Below are 21,365 nucleotides of genomic sequence, written 5' to 3'. Positions count from 1 at the left end.
CAAATTTTTAAAGTTTGTTTGCAGTTACCTTCCTTATAGGTATCTTCGTCTGTCCAACTTCTGTTATTTGTGATTAACCATTTGTTAGCAATGTTCACTCCGCGTCAGCTGAACTGTGCAGTGCAGTATTCATTATCACAGTGTCTACAACCTTAGAGAACTTGAAATTCACATCGTCATCCACAAGTACTTCCGTATACCATTTTTTTCCACATTGAATCTTCTGGACACTCCTCTTAAACTTCAGTTTACTCTTCATCATTATTAAATTGTGATTCAAGTTTATATCTGCTCCTGGCTAAATCTTACAATCCATTATCAGATTTCAGTATTTCTGCCTGACCCTGATAGTGATGCCTATTGACTGCGGATGATATGGCGATCAGTGAGTACCAATACGGTCTTCTGAGATCTGTTTGGATAGTCTGACCATAATGTAAGCTGGCAGGAAACTTCATGTGTCCATGAGCATTTTACAATTACACTCCCCCATCTTGTGATCCTTAAACAGAGTATTAACTATTACTAGCTGAAGTTTATTGCAGAACCATTTCTTTTTCTCACAAGACTTTCTTTCATTTCTGACTGAGTGAGTCCAGTATTTATTGTCCTTAAAGTATTTTGTTGTGTAGAAATACTATCTATTGTATGTACATACCTTTAATCATGTTTTATTGTGTGAAAAGGGAATGAATGTCTCATTTCTGATTCCACCCACAGTTCATTAGAAGATCGATAGTCAAGTTTATTTTCATATAATTTACAGAAATAGCCTCCAGTGGCTGCTTCTGGGTTGTTTCACATTCTGAAAAGCTCTCCATCACATTGGGAGCTATGGAACACACTGTGCGAATGAATGAGTGATGAAAAACATTCTGTGTGTATTAGTATTGCTTGTTGCAAAACAATAATTAGTTGTGTGTTTGCAGTTATCTGGTTCCTGATGAAGGAGAGGTAACTACGCAGTTTACGCAGAGCCAGATAGCAGCCTCAGTTGATATCACAAGTGCTACAAAGCATTTTGACCTTCAACTTCCTTTTGGATCTTACAGGTAATCACTGAAAACAGAATTATCTTGAGGTACTTATTTTCACAACAGCACTAACACTTATTTCTTCATATATAGGATGAGGTACAGTCGTAATGGTCGCTTTTTGTTGCTTGGTGGAAGGAGAGGTCATGTTGCAGCATTTGACTGGGTTACGAAGAAGCTGTTTTGTGAAATGAATGTAATGGAGGAAGTCTTTGACGTTCAGTAAGTGAAGCTACTAGCTATAAATAAGCCAATTGTAAACTTGGATTAAACAAGTTGTAAGCATGAGAAAGAACTTGTTAGACTTGTGCTACAAATGCTCATAGTTACTGTTAAAATGTTTTTCAAAAAATATTACTGAAGGTAACATTTATTCTTTTTATAATGATTATATGAGGGTGCACTAAAAAGCAAGGTGTCCAAATTTTTTATGTGAAAAATTTCAAAGGCTCCCGAAGAAAACAAATGTTATCAACATTCTACATCTTTACTTTTCATGACTACATATTTGCAGCCCTCTGCCAATAGAAGTATCGGAATTAAAGCATGTAACATGGCAGTGTGTAACGTAACTATGTTGGTGCATGGGAAACAGCATGCTGTAATCAAATTTTGAACTGAAAAGTTTGTTCAGACACAAAGCACCATCTTCCTCAGTGTGACAATGTTAGACCTTACACGAGTACTGCGACATTTACAACAGTCCAACATCTTAGGTTCATTGTCACCAATTATCATGTGTACAGTTCTGACTTGACCCCATTTGATTTTCATCTGTTTTCAAACTTAAAAGAACGCCTTCAAGGACTCCACTTTGACAGTTAATGAAGGGTGAAAGCAAAGGTGAGGTTGTGGCCCTGTCAACGAAGTCAAACCTTCCACAGTGACAATGTCAACAAACTGGTCTCTCATTGAGAGAAATGTGTTCTTCCCAGGATGACTATGTTGAGAAATTAATAAGTATACATGAACAATAAAGATGTACAATGTTGATAAGACTTGTTTTATTTAGAAACTTTCATGAATTTTCCCGTAAAAAATTCAGAGGCAGGACTTTTCAGCACATCTCATAAGGTACTTCACCACAAAAGTTTTGTTTTGGGCCCTATTTATAAAAGCAGCAGCTTAATGTTCTTGCCTAATCATAACTACTTTGCAGTTGCTGTTCAAGAAAATTGGTTAGTTGATGGGTAGGGCCTATATTTAGTTTTGTGTATTTTCAGTTTAGCATTACATTTATGATTCCGCAGTGTTTCCCGTTAGATGAAAATTTAGTCAGGAATGAGTACTTTTTTGTACCCATTTTCTAGCAGCTAGTATTTCAGAAAAGTCCACAGATTAATTTTTGCAGTTCTGTAGGTTCAACTAGGTACCAACGTCACTGCTCAGCAACCTCTAAGGAAGGTAGAATGTGAAGGAGACAGTAACCCCTCCCACTTTAAAATATAGAGGAGAAAGGCAACAACTGACTTATCATGGACTGATGTGTGAAGGATAGGAACATGTAACAGGAAACAGTATTCACACTAGCTTTCTAGCTCTTGCTCTTGTTCTTTTTCTAATAAAAGCACACGCAACTACACAGGCGCCTGTGGCCGCAGGTGTGTACATGTGGTTGGAGTGTGATTGATTGTACTTCTACTAGAAAAAGAGCAAGAGCTTGAAATCCACTGTGAATTCTGTTTCCTGTTAAATATTATTGTGTTCCACACATCAGTTTGCTATAGATGGCCTGTTGCCTTTCTCTTATTTTGTGTTTGTTCCATCTACAAGGTGTACAACATTGCTTCTGCCATTTTTCCCCCAGCATTTGAGGCTTTAATGAAACAAATTAATTACACATGTCATTCAAAGTATATTCCATCGCTGCCCACTACTTTCTCCCATCTTTTGGGCAGTGCACTAATCCTGTGTCGAAAAAATTGTTCATCTTTTGAAGTGATCCATGAATCAATCCAATTAGTGACTTCTCCATGAGATCGGAAGTGTTGGTCAGCCAGGCCATGTGTCATTGATCTAAACAGGTGATAGTCAGAAGGAACAATGTCTGGAGAATACAGCAGGTGGGGTAGGACTTACCATTCTAACGTTTCCAAGCATGTTTTGTTCTCTTTTCCAACGTGGGGTCGAACATTTGTCATGCTGCAAAATCACTTTATCGTGCCTCTCACTGTATTGCAGCCATTTGTCTTTTAATGCTCTGCTCAAACACATTAATTGCGTTCGATAACGAGCACCTGTGATTGTTTCACTTGGTTTTAATACCTTCTAGTACAGGATGCCGAGCTGGTCCCACCAAATGCAGAGCATGATGTTGTAGCCATGAATATTCAGTTTGGCTGTCAATGCGGAAGCGTGGCCAGGATATCCCCATGATTTTTTGCATTTAGGGTTATCGTAATTAGCCCATTTTTTTGTCCTCAGTCACAACGTGATTCAGAAATCCCTTCCGTTTTTGCCTCTGAAGCAACTGTTCACAAACACACAAATGCCATTCGATGTCTCTTGGGTTCAGCTCACACGGGACCCAAGTTCCTTCTTTCTGAATCATGCCCATAGCCTTGAGAGCTTTTGAAATTGCTTGCTTTGTCATTCCCACTAATCGTCCCAATTATTCTTGAGTTTGACACGAGTCTTCACTAAGCAATGTCTCCAGTTCTGCATCTCTGTGCTGGTCTACGATGTTAAAATCACCGTTCTTGAAGCATTGAAACCACTCGTGACACGTTCCTTCGCTAATGGCGTCCTTACCATACGTACTTGACAGCATTCGATGAGATTCAGCTGCTCTTTTCTTCATATGGAAACAAAACAGTAACACCTCCTGCAGATGATGAGAATTAGGCTCATAAATTGATATTTTCAATCAGAAACAACTTTCTGATGCAGACACAAATTGACTAATGTTTGAATGAGGTTATGTTGACCGAGGTCCAAGCTAATTGCCTGACATCTGCAATTTGTTTCTTTCGACCGCTACTCACCGTTGTCGCCACCTGTCGGAAAATGGCGGAGGCAAAGTTGTACACCTTGTAGGAATGTCCATTATTGTGTTAATTATGTAATGCAATTGTAACATGTTACAGTGACATATTTAATGATCAAAATTGGAGTTAACACAGTTGATTTAGCTGTTTTACACATTCTTTGTGACCCAAATACTTATGAAGCAAATGTGATTTTATGTAAAAGGTGGCTGCATATAGAAACAATGTTTGCTGTTGCACAGAAGAATTGGGTGTACATATATGACAACCAAGGTATAGAATTACACTGTCTGAAGAATTTACACCACGTTCTAAGGATGGAGTTCCTGCCATACCATTTCCTGCTGGCTACCAGTGTGAGTAATCTTACATTTTTTGCTTATACCTTACTTCTGGCTGTGGAATGCTGTAGGTAGAATATAAATATAATGGATGGAGTTAAGATAACAGCTCAGCTATAATTGAAGTGTTGAATTGTCAACAGACGCATCGACAGGACTGAGACTGTTGCTGTCAGACAAATACTTCTTCAGGGGTAATAGAATACATAAAACCTGTACGGCTATAGCGTGCACAGATTGACTTTCTTTGTCATTTCAGACTGCATTTGTGTATTATTAAGAGAAATTGCTAGAACTTTATTATGGAAGGACAGTGAATGATCAGCATCTTTCCTGCTCTTTGTGATTTATTCACTTGATTATGAATGGCGCAATGGCAGAAAGATTAACACATTGACAGTGCACAAGTTGTATATTCATACATACAAAAAATAATTAGCCAGGTGTAAAACTGTTTATTAATATTTCTTTTTCGTAAGAATGAGCAGTAGATTTTAATTGAATATGGTGTGTTCGCTGACTCTCTCTCTCTCTCTCTCTCTCTCTCTCTCTCTCTCTCTCTCTCTCTCTCTCTCTCTCTCACAAACACACACACACACACACACACACACACACACACACACACACACACACGGCTGTGCCCCTATATGGTGCCACCTGGACGAACAGTGCCACTGCTGCATTTGGGCAGGTTGTGTTGGGTGAGGTTGAGAGGAGGATTAGGGTTGTGTGGTTAGTGGCTTGGAGAGAGACAGCTGGTTTGATGGCTAGGAATGGGAAGGGAGAGATGGCAGCTACATGGGCTAGGCATGTGATGCGTGGTTGTCAGTTGGTGGGGAGCGGCACATACTGATGGTGACTTGGGAGTCATGCATTGGGAGGGGGTGACAAGAACTGTTTGGTGCAGATATTGGGACAGTGGGTTACCAGAAATTGAGGCTCGGACAGTTACAGGAGCGAAGGATGTCTTGTAAGGATAACTCTCAAATATGCAGTTCAGAGAAGCTGATGATGATGATAAGGACCTGCAACATAATTGATATATAACATGGTTGCTTACACTGATGGCCCAGCCTCTGGTTGGATAGGATAAGCCTGTGACAGAGCTGGAGTGGATTGGGCAGGTATTGCACCATGGTCTATCACAAAGATATTACCATAGTGGGAAGAGGGTGGGAGTTGAAGTGGCGTAGGGATGGGTTAAGATGTTGTATAGGGTGGGTGGATGATGAAACACCATTTTAGGATGGGTGGGAAGGATCTTGGATTGAATATCTCTCATGGCATGACGAGAGATATTCAGAGCCTGGGCAGAGGATACTGTTCAGTTGTTCCAGTCCAGGGTAATACTGGGTGACAAGGGGCACTCCTTTGCAACTGATTCTTGGACATGATGGGAGGATTGGGTGTATGTGAAGATATGGAATGGGGAATACATTCGTGGACTAGGTTTAGGGGGGTTTTACCTGTCTATGAAAGCCTTTACGTGAACTTCACCATATTGGGCAAGGGAGTTTTCGTCACTGCAGATATGTTGCCCACAGGTGGCTAGACTGTATGGGAGAGATTTTTTGGTGGGGGAAGGATGGCAGCTTTCAAAATGCAGGTATTTTTGGCTAATAGGATTAATGTGGACAGAACTGTGGATGGACTCATTAGAGGGGCGGAGGTCAATATCAAAAAATGTTGTACATTGGGTAGAGGAGGACCAGATGATGCAGACAGGAGAAAAGGTGTTGAGATCGTGAAGTAATGAGTACAGGGTGTCTTGGCCCTGAATCCAAATCATGAAGATATCATCAATGAACATAATACAGACAAAGGGTTGGGAGTTTCAGAGGCTAGGAAGGTTTCCTGTAGAAGGCCCATAAACAGTTTGGCACAGGAGTTTGTCATGCAGGATCCACTTGCTGTCCCCATGTCACATTCAGCAAGTGCCACTCCCCACTGCCCCGACAACCGTGCGTCAGATGTCTAGCAAATACATCTGCCACCCATACCCCCTGCACGCCTAGCTGCCAAACCAGGCATCTCCCTCCAAGCTGCCAGCCAACCAGCCCCAGTCACTCTCCCTGCCTCCCGCCTCTCTCTTGCTCTACCCACCCCACCTAACACAACCCCTGTCACAGCCCGTCTACTTGTCAAAGTGAAGCACTGGCACTGTTCGTTCATCCTGGACCATGTAAGGGCATGTGCACGCATGCATGTGTGCGTGCATGCGGATGCGCACGAGTGTGCTTATCGATGACTAAATGCTTCTGCTTTTTGGTGAGTGGTCTCCTTTAATACAAAGGTATTTGCATTCTATCAGAACTTTCTTGCAACATTTTTACTTTCTGTACAATGTATTTGATGCTCTTCTTCTGTTTGATTTCAGAGTGAAGAAGGATACCTTGCATGGTTAGATGTTTCCATTGGAAAGATAATTTCTCGATATAATGCAAGGCTAGGAAGGCTTAATATAATGACACAAAATCCATACAATGCTGTCCTTTGTTTAGGGCATTCGAAAGGTGAGCATCTGAGCTAACAATAATGTTTTTCCAGCACAGTTTCCAAATTACTTTTGTTTCCTCAAGGCTTTTAAGATTTGTGTAAGTGCATATTTATATTTGGAAGAATTGTTTGTAGGTATATTGGATAGTTGCCTGTTTTACCCTATACTCCCACAGAAAAGTAACTGTGCCATTTCATACTCTGTGCTTACCTGCTAGCTTTTTGGATGCTTCAAAAACTGGTGCATTTGTATTAACACATATGGAAAATAACTCCATTGGAGACACATACCACCTTAAGATGTTCTGAATGTAGTAGTAACTATATTCCTCTTGTCAGCTCCAGCATAGAACAGCAGTTAAGAAGGATTTGAGGCAGTGCACGCTCCATGACAGCAATGTTCCATGCACCTGTTCTGAACTCTGTGAGTCGAACTGACGATATAAGCCTTCCCATGTTGACATAGAATTTTATATAAGCCACGCTTGCTAAGTCCCAAAACCAACTTTCACAGAGCTGTGTTGTGCCCTAATCTTGGAAGGTGAATGGAACACACTCTTAATGTTAAAACTCCTCAAAATTCTTAGAGTCTTAAATGATATGCCCCCCCGCGTAAGGAATAAAGGCCACAGATCTATGCCCTATTCATGCACCTTCAGGGATGGTCCAAACTCCATAACCCGATGAATCTGCTTCTAAGAGTATCCATTTTCCATAGAAACAACCATCAAATACACAAGTTCTTAGGTTAAACTCTCTGCATCAAAAATGGCATTGCTCTGCATAGCAGAGTCCTAAGGATGCCACTTCCTTGGTATGGTGGATGGCAATTCTCAGCATGCAGACACCGATCAGTGTGTGTCTGTTTTCAGTGAACACTATGTCCCATAGTACCATCTGTTGTTTTGTAAACCATGACGTCCAAGAATGGAAGCATCCCATCACTTTCAACCTACATGGTAAATTTAATGCCGGGATGAAGACAGTTAAGTGGTCCAAAAATCTGTTGAGAGCAGTATGTCCATGTGGCCAGACGAAAAATGTATCATCTTCATACCTCCAGAAGCATGTTTGTGTCAAAACTGAAGTCCTTAGTATCATATCCTCAAAGCCCTCCATGAATAAGCTGGCAACAATGGATGATAAAGGACTACCCATAGCTATTTTGTCATTCTGTTCTAAAATGTTGCCGTTAAATGAAAATACGTGGATGTCAGCATATGACGACAGAGCTTCACCAACTCTTCATCCAGTCAAGCACTGATAAGAAAACACATCTGTTTTACCTGTAGACAGCTGGATATTGTTTTCAGAGATTTATTTTACTTCCATTTGGCTTGTCATCACAGTTTTCAAGAGACATAGGGGAGTGGGTTGATGGTTCCACATGGGCACTATTGGACTGGGGACATAGTGCCCTTACCAATCAGTCTTCGAGATTTGAACGTCTTCTTTCTCATCCTACAGCATCAGAAGAAATAAACTTCAACACACTGTTATTAATCTTTCTAGTAAGGTGTTGGACATGACCAAAGTTTTGGTGTTGTAGAAAGGTTTAAATTTTGCTCCCACTCCATAGAGACCTCCTGTCGCAGAATTTATCTGCTCTGTAGAACAAACAATACCACACCTCCCTGAGAACCAGATGGAAGAAATAAGGCAAGAAGTGTCCCACACATTACATTGGGCTCAGCCACCGTGGGATAACATCTCTTCTGGAGAGACAGTGGCAATTCGTTCCCGTAGGAATGATGAGGATGTAGTAGTGTACCAGCTGACAAAGGGAATGCCATGGGTGTGATAACACAGGAAGATTACATCCTTAAAAATAAATTTACTACTCAGTGACCTGGCTTACAGAGAACTGTCTAGTGACCCAACAGAAAGGATTAGGAACAAGACATTTTCAGTTTTGAAAAAGAGCTCATTGTCCAAAGATTTACGTAAGAAACTTCATACTGGTGCTGCTGTTCTGCTTAGGTTGTATGGTCTGCCTAAGTTACATAAGGAAGGGATCCCTGTGTGCCCTATTGTTAGTAATTTGAATGCACCCACTTATAACCTGGTGAAGTATTTAACATCTGTTCCAGCCCATATGTTGGCACGTGTGAACACCATATCTCCAGTTCAGTGGATTTTATTTGATGATTGAAATTTTTGAGGCTGGGTCCTTCGGATTTATTATTGAGTTTTGATGTGGTATCTCTATTTACACGAGTCCCTCTGCAAGAGTCCCAGAGCTTGAGTAGTGAGAAACTGGATTAAGAGTTGGTGAAGCTTTGTCGTCACATGCTGAAATCCACATATTTTTCATGTAACAGCAACATTTTTGAGCAGAATGACAAAATAGCTGTTGGTAGTCCTTTATCATCCATTGTTGCCAACTTATTCATGGAGGACTTTGAGAATATGGCACTGGAACATTGGTTTTGCAACCAATGTGCTTCTGGAGGTATGTAGATGATAACTTTTTCATCTGGCCACATGGACGTGATGCTCTCAACAGATTTTTGGACCACTTCAACTGTCTTCATCCCAGCATTAAATTTACTATTTAGGTTGAAAGGAATGGGATGCTTCCATTCTTGGATGTCATCATTTACAAAACAACAGATGGTACTCTGGGACTAGTGTTCACCGAAACCCAACACACGCTGCTCGGTATCCATATGCTTAGAGTTGCCATCCACCATACCAACACAGTGGTGTCCTTAGGACTCTGTACGCTCAGCATAAGCCATTTCTGATGCAGAGAGTTTAACCCAAGAACTTGCACATTTGATGGCTGTTTTTAAGGAAAATGGATACTCTGAGGAGCAGGCTTGGACCATCCCCAGAGGTGCATGAATAGGATCGTAGTTCTGTGGCCATTATTCCTTATGCTGGGGGCATATCATTTAAAATTGGAAGAATTTTAAGGAATTTTAACATTAAGAGTGTGTGCCGTCCACTTTCCATGCTTAGGACACAGCTCGTCTCTGTGGAAGATGATTTGGGGCTTAAGAAGCCTGGCTTATATAAAACTCCATGTTGATACGGGAAGGTTTACCTCAGCCATTGGATTTGCGCTTTGAGGCCAAGTGCATGGAACATTGCCGTCATACGAAGCTACAACTGGAAAAATTGGCAGTAGCAGTACATTTTTTAAACGAGGGACAAGGGATGAAGTTTGACAAAACTGTGTAGTTGCCAACACATCCAGCTTTTGGAACAGTGTTTATAAAGAGGCAATAGAAATTAGGTTGGCAGATAATTTGGTTAATTGAGTCAATGGGTTTCCTCTTAGCAGGACGTGGAACCCTGTACTATTCCGCATCAAAGCAGAACGTTCTTCAGTGCAGCCAGTCCGAATGTTCGAAAATAGTCTCGTGAATGTGATATATCGTTGCTGCTGGTATTCTACTAAGGTCAGCGCCATCTGCCCCGTCTTGGAGGGCAGCAGCTGTGGTGTGCAGTACATGTGCTGTGTACGGTACGGAGGCCTATATTGATTTGCAGCCTTGGCGTCAGTTCTCAGCAGCATCAGGAGCATTCTGAAGATGATGAGCAGTTGGATTGTCGAAATATTGAATCGAGTTAATGTTAGGCCGGCAGCAAACCCGAAGAGAATTTCAAGACTTATTATGCCAGGAAAGCCTACAAAGTCACAAAAGTCCCCTAGATTTGGCAGAAAAACACCCCTGAATTTGGCAAAAAAGAAGTAACAATGAATTTGTTTTAAAAAAAAACACCGAATTTGGTGAAATGGACACCACCACCAAATTTGTTAAAAACTTGACCGAAAGAACAGATATCATCTTCATATATATATATATATATATATATCAAACGAAAGCGCTGGCACGTCGATAGACACACAAACATACACACAAAATTCAAGCTTTCGCAACAAACTGTTGCCTCATCAGGAAAGAGGGAAGGAGAGGGAAAGACGAAAGGATGTCGGTTTTAAGGGAGAGGGTAAGGAGTCATTCCAATCCCGGGTGTGGACAGACTTACCTTAGGGGGAAAAAAGGACAGGTATACACTTGCACACACACTCATATCCATCCGCACATACACAGACACAAAATGTCTGCTTGTGTCTGTGTATGTGCGGATGGATATGAGTGTGTGTGCGAGCGTATGCCTGTACTTTTTTCCCCCTAAGGTAAGTCTTTCCGCTCCCGGGATTGGAATGACTCCTTACCCTCTCCCTTAAAACCCACATCCTTTCGTCTTTCCCTCTCCTTCCCTCTTTCCTGATGAGGCAACAGTTTGTTGCGAAAGCTTAAATTTTGTGTGTATGTTTGTCTATCGACGTGCCAGCGCTTTCGTTTGGTAAGTCACATCATCTTTGTTTTTAGGTATATTTTTCCCATGTGGAATGTTTCCCTCTCTCTCTCCATATATATATATATATATATATATATATATACACACACACACACACACACACACACACAAAGATGATGTGACTTACCAAATGAAAGTGCTGGCAGGTCGACAGACACACAAACAAACACAAACATACACACAAAATACAAGCTTTCGCAACAAACTGTTGCCTCATCAGGAAAGAAGGAAGGAGAGGGAAAGATGAAAGGATGTGGGTTTTAAGGGAGAGCGTAAGGAGTCATTCCAATCCCGGGAGTGGAAAGACTTACCTTACGGGGAAAAAAGGACGGGTATACACTCGCGCACACACACACATATTCATCCACACATATACAGACACAAGCAGACATATTTAAAGACAAAGAGTTTGGGCAGAGATGTCAGTCGAGGCAGAAGTGCAGGGGCAAAGATGTTGTTGAATGACAGGTGAGATATGAGTGGCAGCAACTTGAAATTAGTGGAGATTGAGGCCTGGTGGATAACGGGATGAGAGGATATATTGAAGAGCAAGTTCCCATCTCCAGAGTTCGGATAGGTTGGTGTTAGTGGGAAGTATCCAGATAACCCGGACGGTGTAACACTGTGCCAAGATGTGCTGGCCGTGCACCAAGGCATGTCTAGCCACAGGGTGATCCTCATTACCAACAAACACTGTCTGCCTGTGTCCATTCATGCGAATGGACAGTTTGTTGCTGGTCATTCCCACATAGAATGCGTCACAGTGTAGGCAGGTCAGTTGGTAGATCACGTGGGTGCTTTCACACGTGGCTCTGCCTTTGATCGTGTACACCTTCCGGGTGACAGGACTGGAGTAGGTGGTGGTGGGATGGTGCGTGGGACAGGTTTTACACCGGGGGCGGTTACAAGGGTAGGAGCCAGAGGGTAGGGAAAGTGGTTTGGGGATTTCATAGGGATGAACTAAGAGGTTACGAAGGTTAGGTGGACGGCGGAAAGACACTCTTGGTGGAGTGGGGAGGATTTCATGAAGAATGGATCTCATTTCAGGGCAGGATTTGAGGAAGTCGTATCCCTGCTGGAGAGCCACATTTAGAATCTGATCCAGTCCCGGAAAGTATCCTGTCACAAGTGGGGCACTTTTGTGGTTCTTCTGTGGGAGGTTCTGCGTTTGAGAGGATGAGGAAGTGGCTCTGGTTATTTGCTTCTGTACCAGCTCGGGAGGGTAGTTGCGGGATGCGAAAGCTGTTGTCAGGTTGTTGGTGTAATGCTTCAGGGATTCCGGACTGGAGCAGAATCGTTTGCCACGAAGACCTAGGCTGTAGGGAAGGGACCGTTTGATGTGGAATGGGTGGCAGCTGTCGTAATGGAGGTACTGTTGCTTGTTGGTGGGTTTGATGTGGACGGACGTGTGAAGCTGGCCATTGGACAGGTGGAGGTCAACATCAAGGAAAGTGGCATGGGATTTGGAGTAGGACCAAGTGAATCTGATGGAACCAAAGGAGTTGAGGTTGGAGAGGAAATTCTGGAGTTCTTCTTCACTGTGAGTCCAGATCATGAAGATGTCATCAAAAAATCTGTACCAAACTTTGGGTTGGCAGGCCTGGGTAACCAAGATGGCTTCCTCTAAGCGACCCATTAATAGGTTGGCGTACGAATGGCCCATCCTGGTACCCATGGCTGTTCCCTTTAATTGTTGGTATGTCTGGCCTTCAAAAGTGAAGAAGTTGTGGGTCAGGATGAAGCTGGCTAAGGTAATGAGGAAAGAGATTTTAGTTAGGGTGGCAGGTGATCGGCGTGAAAGGAAATGCTCCATCGCAGCGAGGCCCTGGACGTGCGGGATATTTGTGTATAAGGAAGTGGCATCAATGGTTACAAGGATGGTTTCTGGGGGTAACGGATTGGGTAAGGATTCCAGGCATTCGAGAAAGTGGTTGGTGTCTTTGATGAAGGATGGGAGACTGCACGTAATGGGTTGAAGGTGTTGAGCTACGTAGGCAGAGATACGTTCTGTGGGGGCTTGGTAACCAGCTACAATGGGGCGGCCGGGATGATTGGGTTTGTGAATTTTAGGTAGAAGGTAGGGGTGCGGGGTGTCGGTGGGGTCAGGAGGTTGATGGAGTCAGGTGAAAGGTTTGTAGGGGGCCTAAGGTTCTGATGATTCCTTGAAGCTCCGCCTGGACATCAGGAATGGGATTACCTTGGCAAACTTTGTATGTGGTGTTGTCTGAAAGCTGATGCAGTCCCTCAGTCACATACTCCCGACGATCAAGTACCACGGTCGTGGAACCCTTGTCCGCCGGAAGAATGACGATGGATCGGTCAGCCTTCAGATCACGGATAGCCTGGGCTTCAGCAGTGGTGATGTTGGGAGTAGGATTAAGGTTTTTTAAGAAGGATTGAGAGGCAAGGTTGGAAGTCAGAAATTCCTGGAAGGTTTGGAGAGGGTGATTTTGAGGAAGAGGAGGTGGGTCCCGCTGTGACGGAGGACGGAACTGTTCCAGGCAGGGTTCAATTTGGATAGTGTCTTGGGGAGTTCGATCATTAGGGGTAGGATTAGGATCATTTTTCTTCGTGGCAAAGTGATACTTCCAGCAGAGAGTACGAGTGTAGGACAGTAAATCTTTGACGAGGGCTGTTTGGTTGAATCTGGGAGTGGGGCTGAAGGTGAGGCCTTTGGATGGGACAGAGGTTTCAGATTGGGAGAGAGGTTTGGAGGAAAGGTTAACTACTGGATTAGGGTGTTGTGGTGCCAGATTGTGTTGATTGGAATTTTGAGGTTTTGGAGGGAGTGGAGCTGGAAGTGGGAGACTGAGTAGATGGGAGAGACTCGGTTTGTGTGCAATTAGAGGTGGTTGAGGTTTGCTGGAAAGGTTGTGAAGGGTGAGTGAGTTGCCTTTCCGGAGGTGGGAAACCAGGAGATTGGATAGTTTTTTGAGGTGAAGGGTGGCATGCTGTTCTAATTTGCGGTTGGCCTGTAGGAGGATGCTCTGAATAGCCGGTGTGGATGTGGGAGAGGAAAGATTGAGGACTTTTATTAAGGATAGGAGTTGACAGGTGTGTTCATTGGCTGAGTTGATGTGTAGGTGAAGGATTAGGTGGGTGAGGGCAATGGATTGTTCAGTTTGGAACTGGTATAGGGACTGATGGAAAGAAGGGTTGCAGCCACAGATGGGAACTTTAAGTGTGAGGCCTTTGGGGGTTATGCCAAATGTCCGGACCGTGGTACTTGATCGTCGGGAGTATGTGGCTGAGGGACTGCGTCAGCTTTCAGACAACACCACATACAAAGTTTGCCAAGGTAATGCCATTCCTGATGTCCAGGCGGAGCTTCAAGGAATCCTCAGAACCTTAGGCCCCCTACAAAACCTTTCACCTGACTCCATCAACCTCCTGACCCCACCGACACCCCGCACCCCTACCTTCTACCTTCTTCCTAAAATTCACAAACCCAATCATCCCAGCCGCCCCATTGTAGCTGGTTACCAAGCCCCCACAGAACGTATCTCTGCCTACGTAGATCAACACCTTCAACCCATTACGTGCAGTCTCCCATCCTTCATCAAAGACACCAAACACTTTCTCGAACGCCAATGTTACCCCTGGAAACCATCCTTGTAACCATTGATGCCACTTCCTTATACACAAATATCCCGCACGTCCAGGGCCTCGCTGCGATGGAGCACTTCCTTTCACGCCGATCACCTGCCACCCTACCTAAAATCTCTTTCCTCATTACCTTAGCCAGCTTCATCCTGAACCACAACTTCTTCACTTTTGAAGGCCAGACATACCAACAATTAAAGGGAACAGCCATGGGTACCAGGATGGGCCATTCGTACGCCAACCTATTCATGGGTCGCTTAGAGGAAGCCTTCTTGGTTACCCAGGCCTGCCAACCCAAAGTTTGATACAGATTTTTTGATGACATCTTCATGATCTGGACTCACAGTGAAGAAGAACTCCAGAATTTCCTCTCCAACCTCAACTCCTTTGGTTCCATCAGATTCACCTGGTCCTACTCCAAATCCCATGCCACTTTCCTTGATGTTGACCTCCACCTGTCCAATGGCCAGCTTCACACATCCGTCCACATCAAACCCACCAACAAGCAACAGTACCTCCATTACGACAGCTGCCACCCATTCCACATCAAACGGTCCCTTCCCTACAGCCTAGGTCTTCGTGGCAAACGATTCTGCTCCAGTCCGGAATCCCTGAAGCATTACACCAACAACCTGACAACAGCTTTCGCATCCCGCAACTACCCTCCCGACCTGGTACAGAAGCAAATAACCAGAGCCACTTCCTCATCCTCTCAAACGCAGAACCTCCCACAGAAGAACCACAAAAGTGCCCCACTTGTGACAGGATACTTTCCGGGACTGGATCAGATTCTGAATGTGGCTCTCCAGCAGGGATACGACTTCCTCAAATCCTGCCCTGAAATGAGATCCATCCTTCGTGAAATCCTCCCCACTCCACCAAGAGTGTCTTTGGACACAGGCAGACAGTGTTTGTTGGTAATGAGTATCACCCTGTGGCTAAACATGCCTTGGTGCACAGCCAGCACATCTTGGCACAGTGTTACACCGTCCGTATTATCTGGATACTTCCCACCAACACCAACCTATCCGAACTCCGGAGGTGGGAACTTGCCCTTCAGTATATCCTCTCTTCTCGTTATCTGCCAGGCCTCAATCTCCGCTAATTTCAAGTTGCCGCCACTTATGCCTCACCTGTCTTTCAACAACTTCTTTGCCTCTACACTTCCACCTCGACTGACATCTCTACCCAAACTTGTTGTCTTTAAATATGTCTGCTTGTGTCTGTATATGTGTGTGTGTGCGAGTGTAAACCTGTCCTTTTTCCCCGTAAGGTAAGTCTTTCCGCTCCCGGGATTGGAATGACTCCTTACCCTCTCCCTTAAAACCCACATCCTTTCATCTTTCCCTCTCCTTCCCTCTTTCCTGATGAGGCAACCGTTGGTTGCGAAAGCTAGAATATGTGTGTATGTTTGTGTTTGTTTGTGTGTCTATCGACCTGTCAGCGCTTTCGTTCGATAAGTCACCTCATCTTTGTTTTTATATATATATAGACACACACACACACACCTGTGTCTGTACATGTGCGGGTGGATGTGTGTGCGCATGAGTGTATACCTGTCCTTTTTCTCCCCTAAGGTAAGTCTTTCCACTCCCAGGATTGGAATGACTCCTTACCCTCTCCCTTAAAACCCACATCCTTTTGTCTTTCCCTCTCCTTCCCTCTTTCCTGATGAAGCAACCTTGGGTTGCGAAACCTTGAAATTTGTGTGTGTTTGTGTGTTTTTTTTATTGTGTCTACCAACTCACCAGCACAGGGATTGGAATGACTCCTTACCATCCCCCTTAAAACCCACATCCTTTTGTCTTTCCCTCTCCTTCCCTCTTTCCTGATGAGGCAACAGTTTGTTGCTAAAGCTTGAATTTTGTGTGTATGTTTGTGTGTCTGTCGACCTGCCAGCACTTTCATTTGGTAAGTCACATGATCTTTGTTTTTAGATATATATTTCCTACGTGGAATGTTTCCCTCTATTATAACCATATATATATATATATATATATATATATGATGTGGGTTTTAAGGGAGAGGGTAAGGAGCCATTCCAAACCCGGGAGCGGAAAGACTTACCTTAGGGGGAAAAAGGGAGAGGTATACACTCGCGCCCACACGCACATATCCATCCGCACATATACAGGCACAAGCAGACATATGTCCATCCGCACATATACAGACACAGGCAGACATATGTAAATGCAAAGAGGTTGGGCAGAGATGTCAGTCAATGACAGGTGAGGTACGAGGGGTGGCAACTTGAAATTAGCGGAGGTTGAGGCCTGGTGGGTAACGGGAAGAGAGAATTTATTGAAGGGCAAGTTCCCATCTGCGGAGTTCTGATAGGTTGGTGTCAGTGGGAAGTATCCAGACAACCCGGACAGTGTAACACTGTGCCAAGATGTGCTGGCCGTGCACCAAGGCATGTTTAACCACAGGGTGTTCCTCATTACCAACAAACACTGTCTGCCTGTGTCCGTTCATGCGAATGGACAGTTTGTTGCTGGTCATTCGCACATAGAAGGCTTCACAGTGTAGGCATGTCAGTTGGTAAATCACGTGGGTGCTTTCACACGTGGCTCTGCCTTTGATCATGTTCACCTTCCGGGTTACAGGACTGGAGTAGGTGGTGGTAGGAGGGTGCATGGGACAGGTTTTACATTGGGGGCAGTTACAAGGGTAGGAGCCAGAGGGTAGGGAAGGTGGTTTGGGGATTTCATAGGGATGAACCAAGAGGTTACGAAGGTTAGGTGGATGGCACAAAGACACTCTTGGTGGAGTGGGGAGGATTTCATGAAGGATGGATCTCATTTCAGGGCAGGATTTGAGGAAGACATATCCCTGCTGGAGAGCCGCATTCAGAGTCTGATCCAGTCCCGGAAAGTATCCTGCCACAAGTGGGGCACTTTTTGGGTTCTTCTGTGGGAGGTTCTGGGTTTTAAGGGGAAGAGGAGGTGGCTCTAGCTATTTGTTTCTGTACTAGGTCGGGAGGGTAGTTGCAGGATGCGAAAGCTGTTTTCAGGTTATTGGTGTAATGGTTCAGGGATTCAGGACTGGAGCAGATTCGTTAGCCATGAAGACCTAAGCTGTAGGGAAGGGACCGTTTGATATGGAATGGGTGGCAGCTGTCATAATGGAGGTACTGTTGCTTGTTAGTGGGTTTGATGTGGACGGATGTGTGAAGCTGGCCATTGGACAGGTGGAGGTCAACATCAAGGAAAGTGGCATGGGATTTGGAGTAGGACCAGGTGAATCTGATGGAACCAAAGGAGTTGAGGTTGCAGAGGATATTCTGGAGTTCTTCTTCACTGTGAGTCCAGGTCATGAAGATGTCATCAATAAATCTGTACCAAGCTTTGGGTTGGCAGGCTTGGGTAACCAAGAAGGCTTCCTCTAAGCGACCCATAAATAGGTTGGCGTACGAGGGGGCCATCCTGGTACCCAAGGCTGTTCCCTTTAATTGTTGGTATGTCGGGCCTTCAAAAGTGAAGAAGTTGTGGGTTAGGATGAAGCTGGCTAACGTAAGGAGGAAAGAGGTTTTAGATAGGGTAGCAGGTGATCGGAGTGAAAGGAAGTGCTCCATCGCAGCGAGGCCCTGGACATGCGGGATATTTGTGTATAAGGAAGTGGCATCAATGGTTACAAGGATGGTTTCCAGGGGTAACATTGGCGTTCGAGAAAGTGTTTGGTGTCTTTGATGAAGGATGGGAGACTGCATGTAATGGGTTGAAGGTGTTGATCTACGTAGGCAGAGATGCGTTCTATGGGGGCTTGGTAACCAGCTACAGTGGGGCGGCCGGGATTTTTGGGTTTGAGGCAGCCGGGATGTTTGGGTTTGTGAATTTTAGGAAGTAGGTAGAAGGTAGGGATGCGGGGTGTCGGTGGGGTCAGGAGGTTCATGGAGTCAGGTGAAAGGTTTTGTAGGGAGCCTAGGGTTCTGAGGATTCCTTGAAGGGAACCCTTGTCAGCCGGAAGAATGATGATGGATCGGTCAGCCTTCAGATCACAGATAGATCACAGCTTCAGCTGTGGTGATGTTGGGAGTAGGATTAAGGTTTTTCAAGAAAGATGGAGAGGCAAGGCTGGAAGTGAGAAATTCCTGGAAGGTTTGGAGAGGGTGATTTTGAGGAAGAGGAGGTGGGTCCCACTGTGACGGAAGACGGAACTGTTCCAGGCAGGGTTCCATTTTGATAGTGTCTTGGGGAGTCGGATCATTAGGAGTGGGATTAGGATTATTTTTCTTCGTGGCAAAGTGATATTTCCAGCAGAGACTATGAGTGTAGGACAGTAAATCTTTGACGAGGGCTGTTTGGTTGAATCTGGGAGTAGGGCTGAAGGTGAGGCCTTTGGATAGGAGAGAGGTTTGGAGGAAAGGTTAACTACTGAATTGGGGTATTGTGGTTCCAGATTGTGTTGATTTGAATTTTTAGGTTTTACAGGAAGTGGAGCTGGAAGTGGGAGATTGAGCAGATGGGAGAGACGGGGTCTGTGTGCAATGAGAGGAGGTTGAGGTTTGTTGGAAAGGTTGTGGAGGGTGAGTGAGTTGCCTTTCCAGAGGTGGGAAACCAGGAGATTGGATAGTTTTTTGAGGTGGAGGGTGGCATGCTGCTCTAATTTGCAGTTGAACTGTAGGAGGATGCTCAGATCAGCCGGTGTGGATGTGGGAGAGGAAAGATTGAGGACTTTGATTAGGGATAGGAGTTGACGGGTGTGTTCATTGGCTGAGTTGAGGTGTAGGTGAAGGATTAAGCGGGTGAGGGCTATGGATAGTTCAGTTTGGAACTGGTATAAGGGCTGATGGAAAGAAGGGTTACAGCCAGAGATGGGAACTTTAAGTGTAAGGCCTTTGGGGGTAATGCCAAATGTCAGACAAGCCTGAGTAAATAAAATATGGGAGCGTAATCTGGCTAGGGTGAAGGCATGTTTGCGGAGCAAATGTAAATAAAACTTAATGGGGTCATTGTGGGGATGTTGTGTGGGAGACATGGTATTTAGAAGGTGGAAAGTGTAACATGAGGCTAAAATGAAAGTCCCTGCAGTTGTACTATCTTGTGTGTGTGTTTGTGTGTTTTTTATCGTGTCTATCAACATACCAACGCTTTCTCACTTGGTAAGTTACAGCATCTTTGTTTTTGGGAATGTGGATCTCACGGGAGGCATGCTTCTTAGTGTTGTAGCTCCCTGGGGCACTCTGGGATGCTCTCTGGGGTCCCCAGGGTGTGCACAGTGTGAGGCACCTCTGTGTTACTCTTTAAAGAAGTATTGTACGGGTGGTGTACTGTGTATAGGTGTGGGGACGGTGGGGGGTCTCGCGTAATTCGCATCGTACTATCTTCTGTCTCCTCGGTGGCTCAGATGGGTAGAGCGTCTGCCATGTAAGCAGGAGATCCCGGTTTCGAGTCCCGGTCGGGGCACACATTTTCAACTGTTCCCGTTTACTTATATCAATGCCTCTATGCAGCTAGGGGTATTCATTTCATTGTAAAACCACCAAATTTGTTAAGAAACAGCACTGAAGTTGGAAAAAACCCGCATAATTGGTGGAAACAAAACCAACAACACGTGGAAACAAAACCAACAACACTGAACTTGAAGGCACAAACAAACAACACAGATTTTGGCAAGAAACATGGAATTTGACAAGAAATCATACCAAATTTGACAGGAAAAACAACAGTAAATATGACAAAAAGCAACACTGAATTTGCCAAAAAATAACACTGACTTTCAACACAGTGTGAGTCTTTTAACGTAAAAGTCTATGGTCCATGTCCCTGTCTGGGCAAAGATTTTAAAAAACAACACTGAATTTGTCAAAAGATAACACTGGGTTTGCCAAAAAATAACGCTGGGTTTGCCAAGAAATAACGGCGAGTTTGACAAAAAATAACACCCAATTTGGTCATGAAATAAAACAATTTTCTCCTGTGCCTAATTATCACCAGACGTTTCCTGGAGACTGTAGAGTGCAAATGAATGACACATTCTGCCAGCAATTATTGAGTTTTTTTGTATAAATAACTGTAGATTCCCCAACATACACTAGTAAACAGTATGCCTATGACCTATCCAGCATCCTTCAGCAGGTAAGTAACATGGTGGCCTGCCCTTGATTTTTGTTTTATTGTTGTGAACTTTCCATTAACATAACGCATTTGCAATATAGTTTTTGCTTTAGATCTCTCAGTGTTTGAAGTCAAATGAACATTACCTTCTAAAGAAATTTCTTTGTTGACATAAAATTTTAAATATTAAAATTCTGGGACGGTGGTCACCATTTTTTGCATTATTCATTAACACTTTCACTTGAGTTACATCAGTTACTGTATGCTGTCTGAAGAAAAGAAAGTATTAGTCTATTAAATCTGGCTGCCTGTGTTGCTGGCTACCTTCTCAAATGTACTCTCCTTGAAGAAGAACACCTGGACTAATGAAAAAGTAAGCTCTCCAAGTAACAGTTTGACACACTGTCTTTGCATTGCCTCTTCAGAATGTCATTTTGGAAACTAGTGACATGGCACATACACTGTAATATCTAAGAATTTTGCCATAAATTATGATACACTTTGAAGGAGCAT

At 44.0% G+C, this 21,365-nt stretch overlaps 1 protein-coding gene across 1 annotated transcript in view; it reads left to right on the top strand.

Annotated features, from left to right (window-relative positions):
• Nucleotides 1–21,365, top strand: part of LOC124549354 (WD repeat-containing protein 46) — a 69,952-nt gene that overhangs the window by 9,098 nt on the left and 39,489 nt on the right. Inside the window, exons 3-6 of the mRNA XM_047125238.1 lie at nt 930–1,052; nt 1,128–1,256; nt 4,227–4,377; nt 6,740–6,875. Coding sequence (XP_046981194.1) covers nt 930–1,052; nt 1,128–1,256; nt 4,227–4,377; nt 6,740–6,875 — 539 coding nt within the window. The remainder of the gene's footprint in view (nt 1–929; nt 1,053–1,127; nt 1,257–4,226; nt 4,378–6,739; nt 6,876–21,365) is intronic.

The sequence above is a fragment of the Schistocerca americana genome, chromosome 1 (genome assembly GCF_021461395.2).
Source record: "Schistocerca americana isolate TAMUIC-IGC-003095 chromosome 1, iqSchAmer2.1, whole genome shotgun sequence".
Classification (NCBI taxonomy): domain Eukaryota; kingdom Metazoa; phylum Arthropoda; class Insecta; order Orthoptera; family Acrididae; genus Schistocerca; species Schistocerca americana.
The sequence above is the reverse complement of the archived record's forward strand: the minus strand, read 5'-3'. Positions and strand labels throughout refer to the sequence as shown.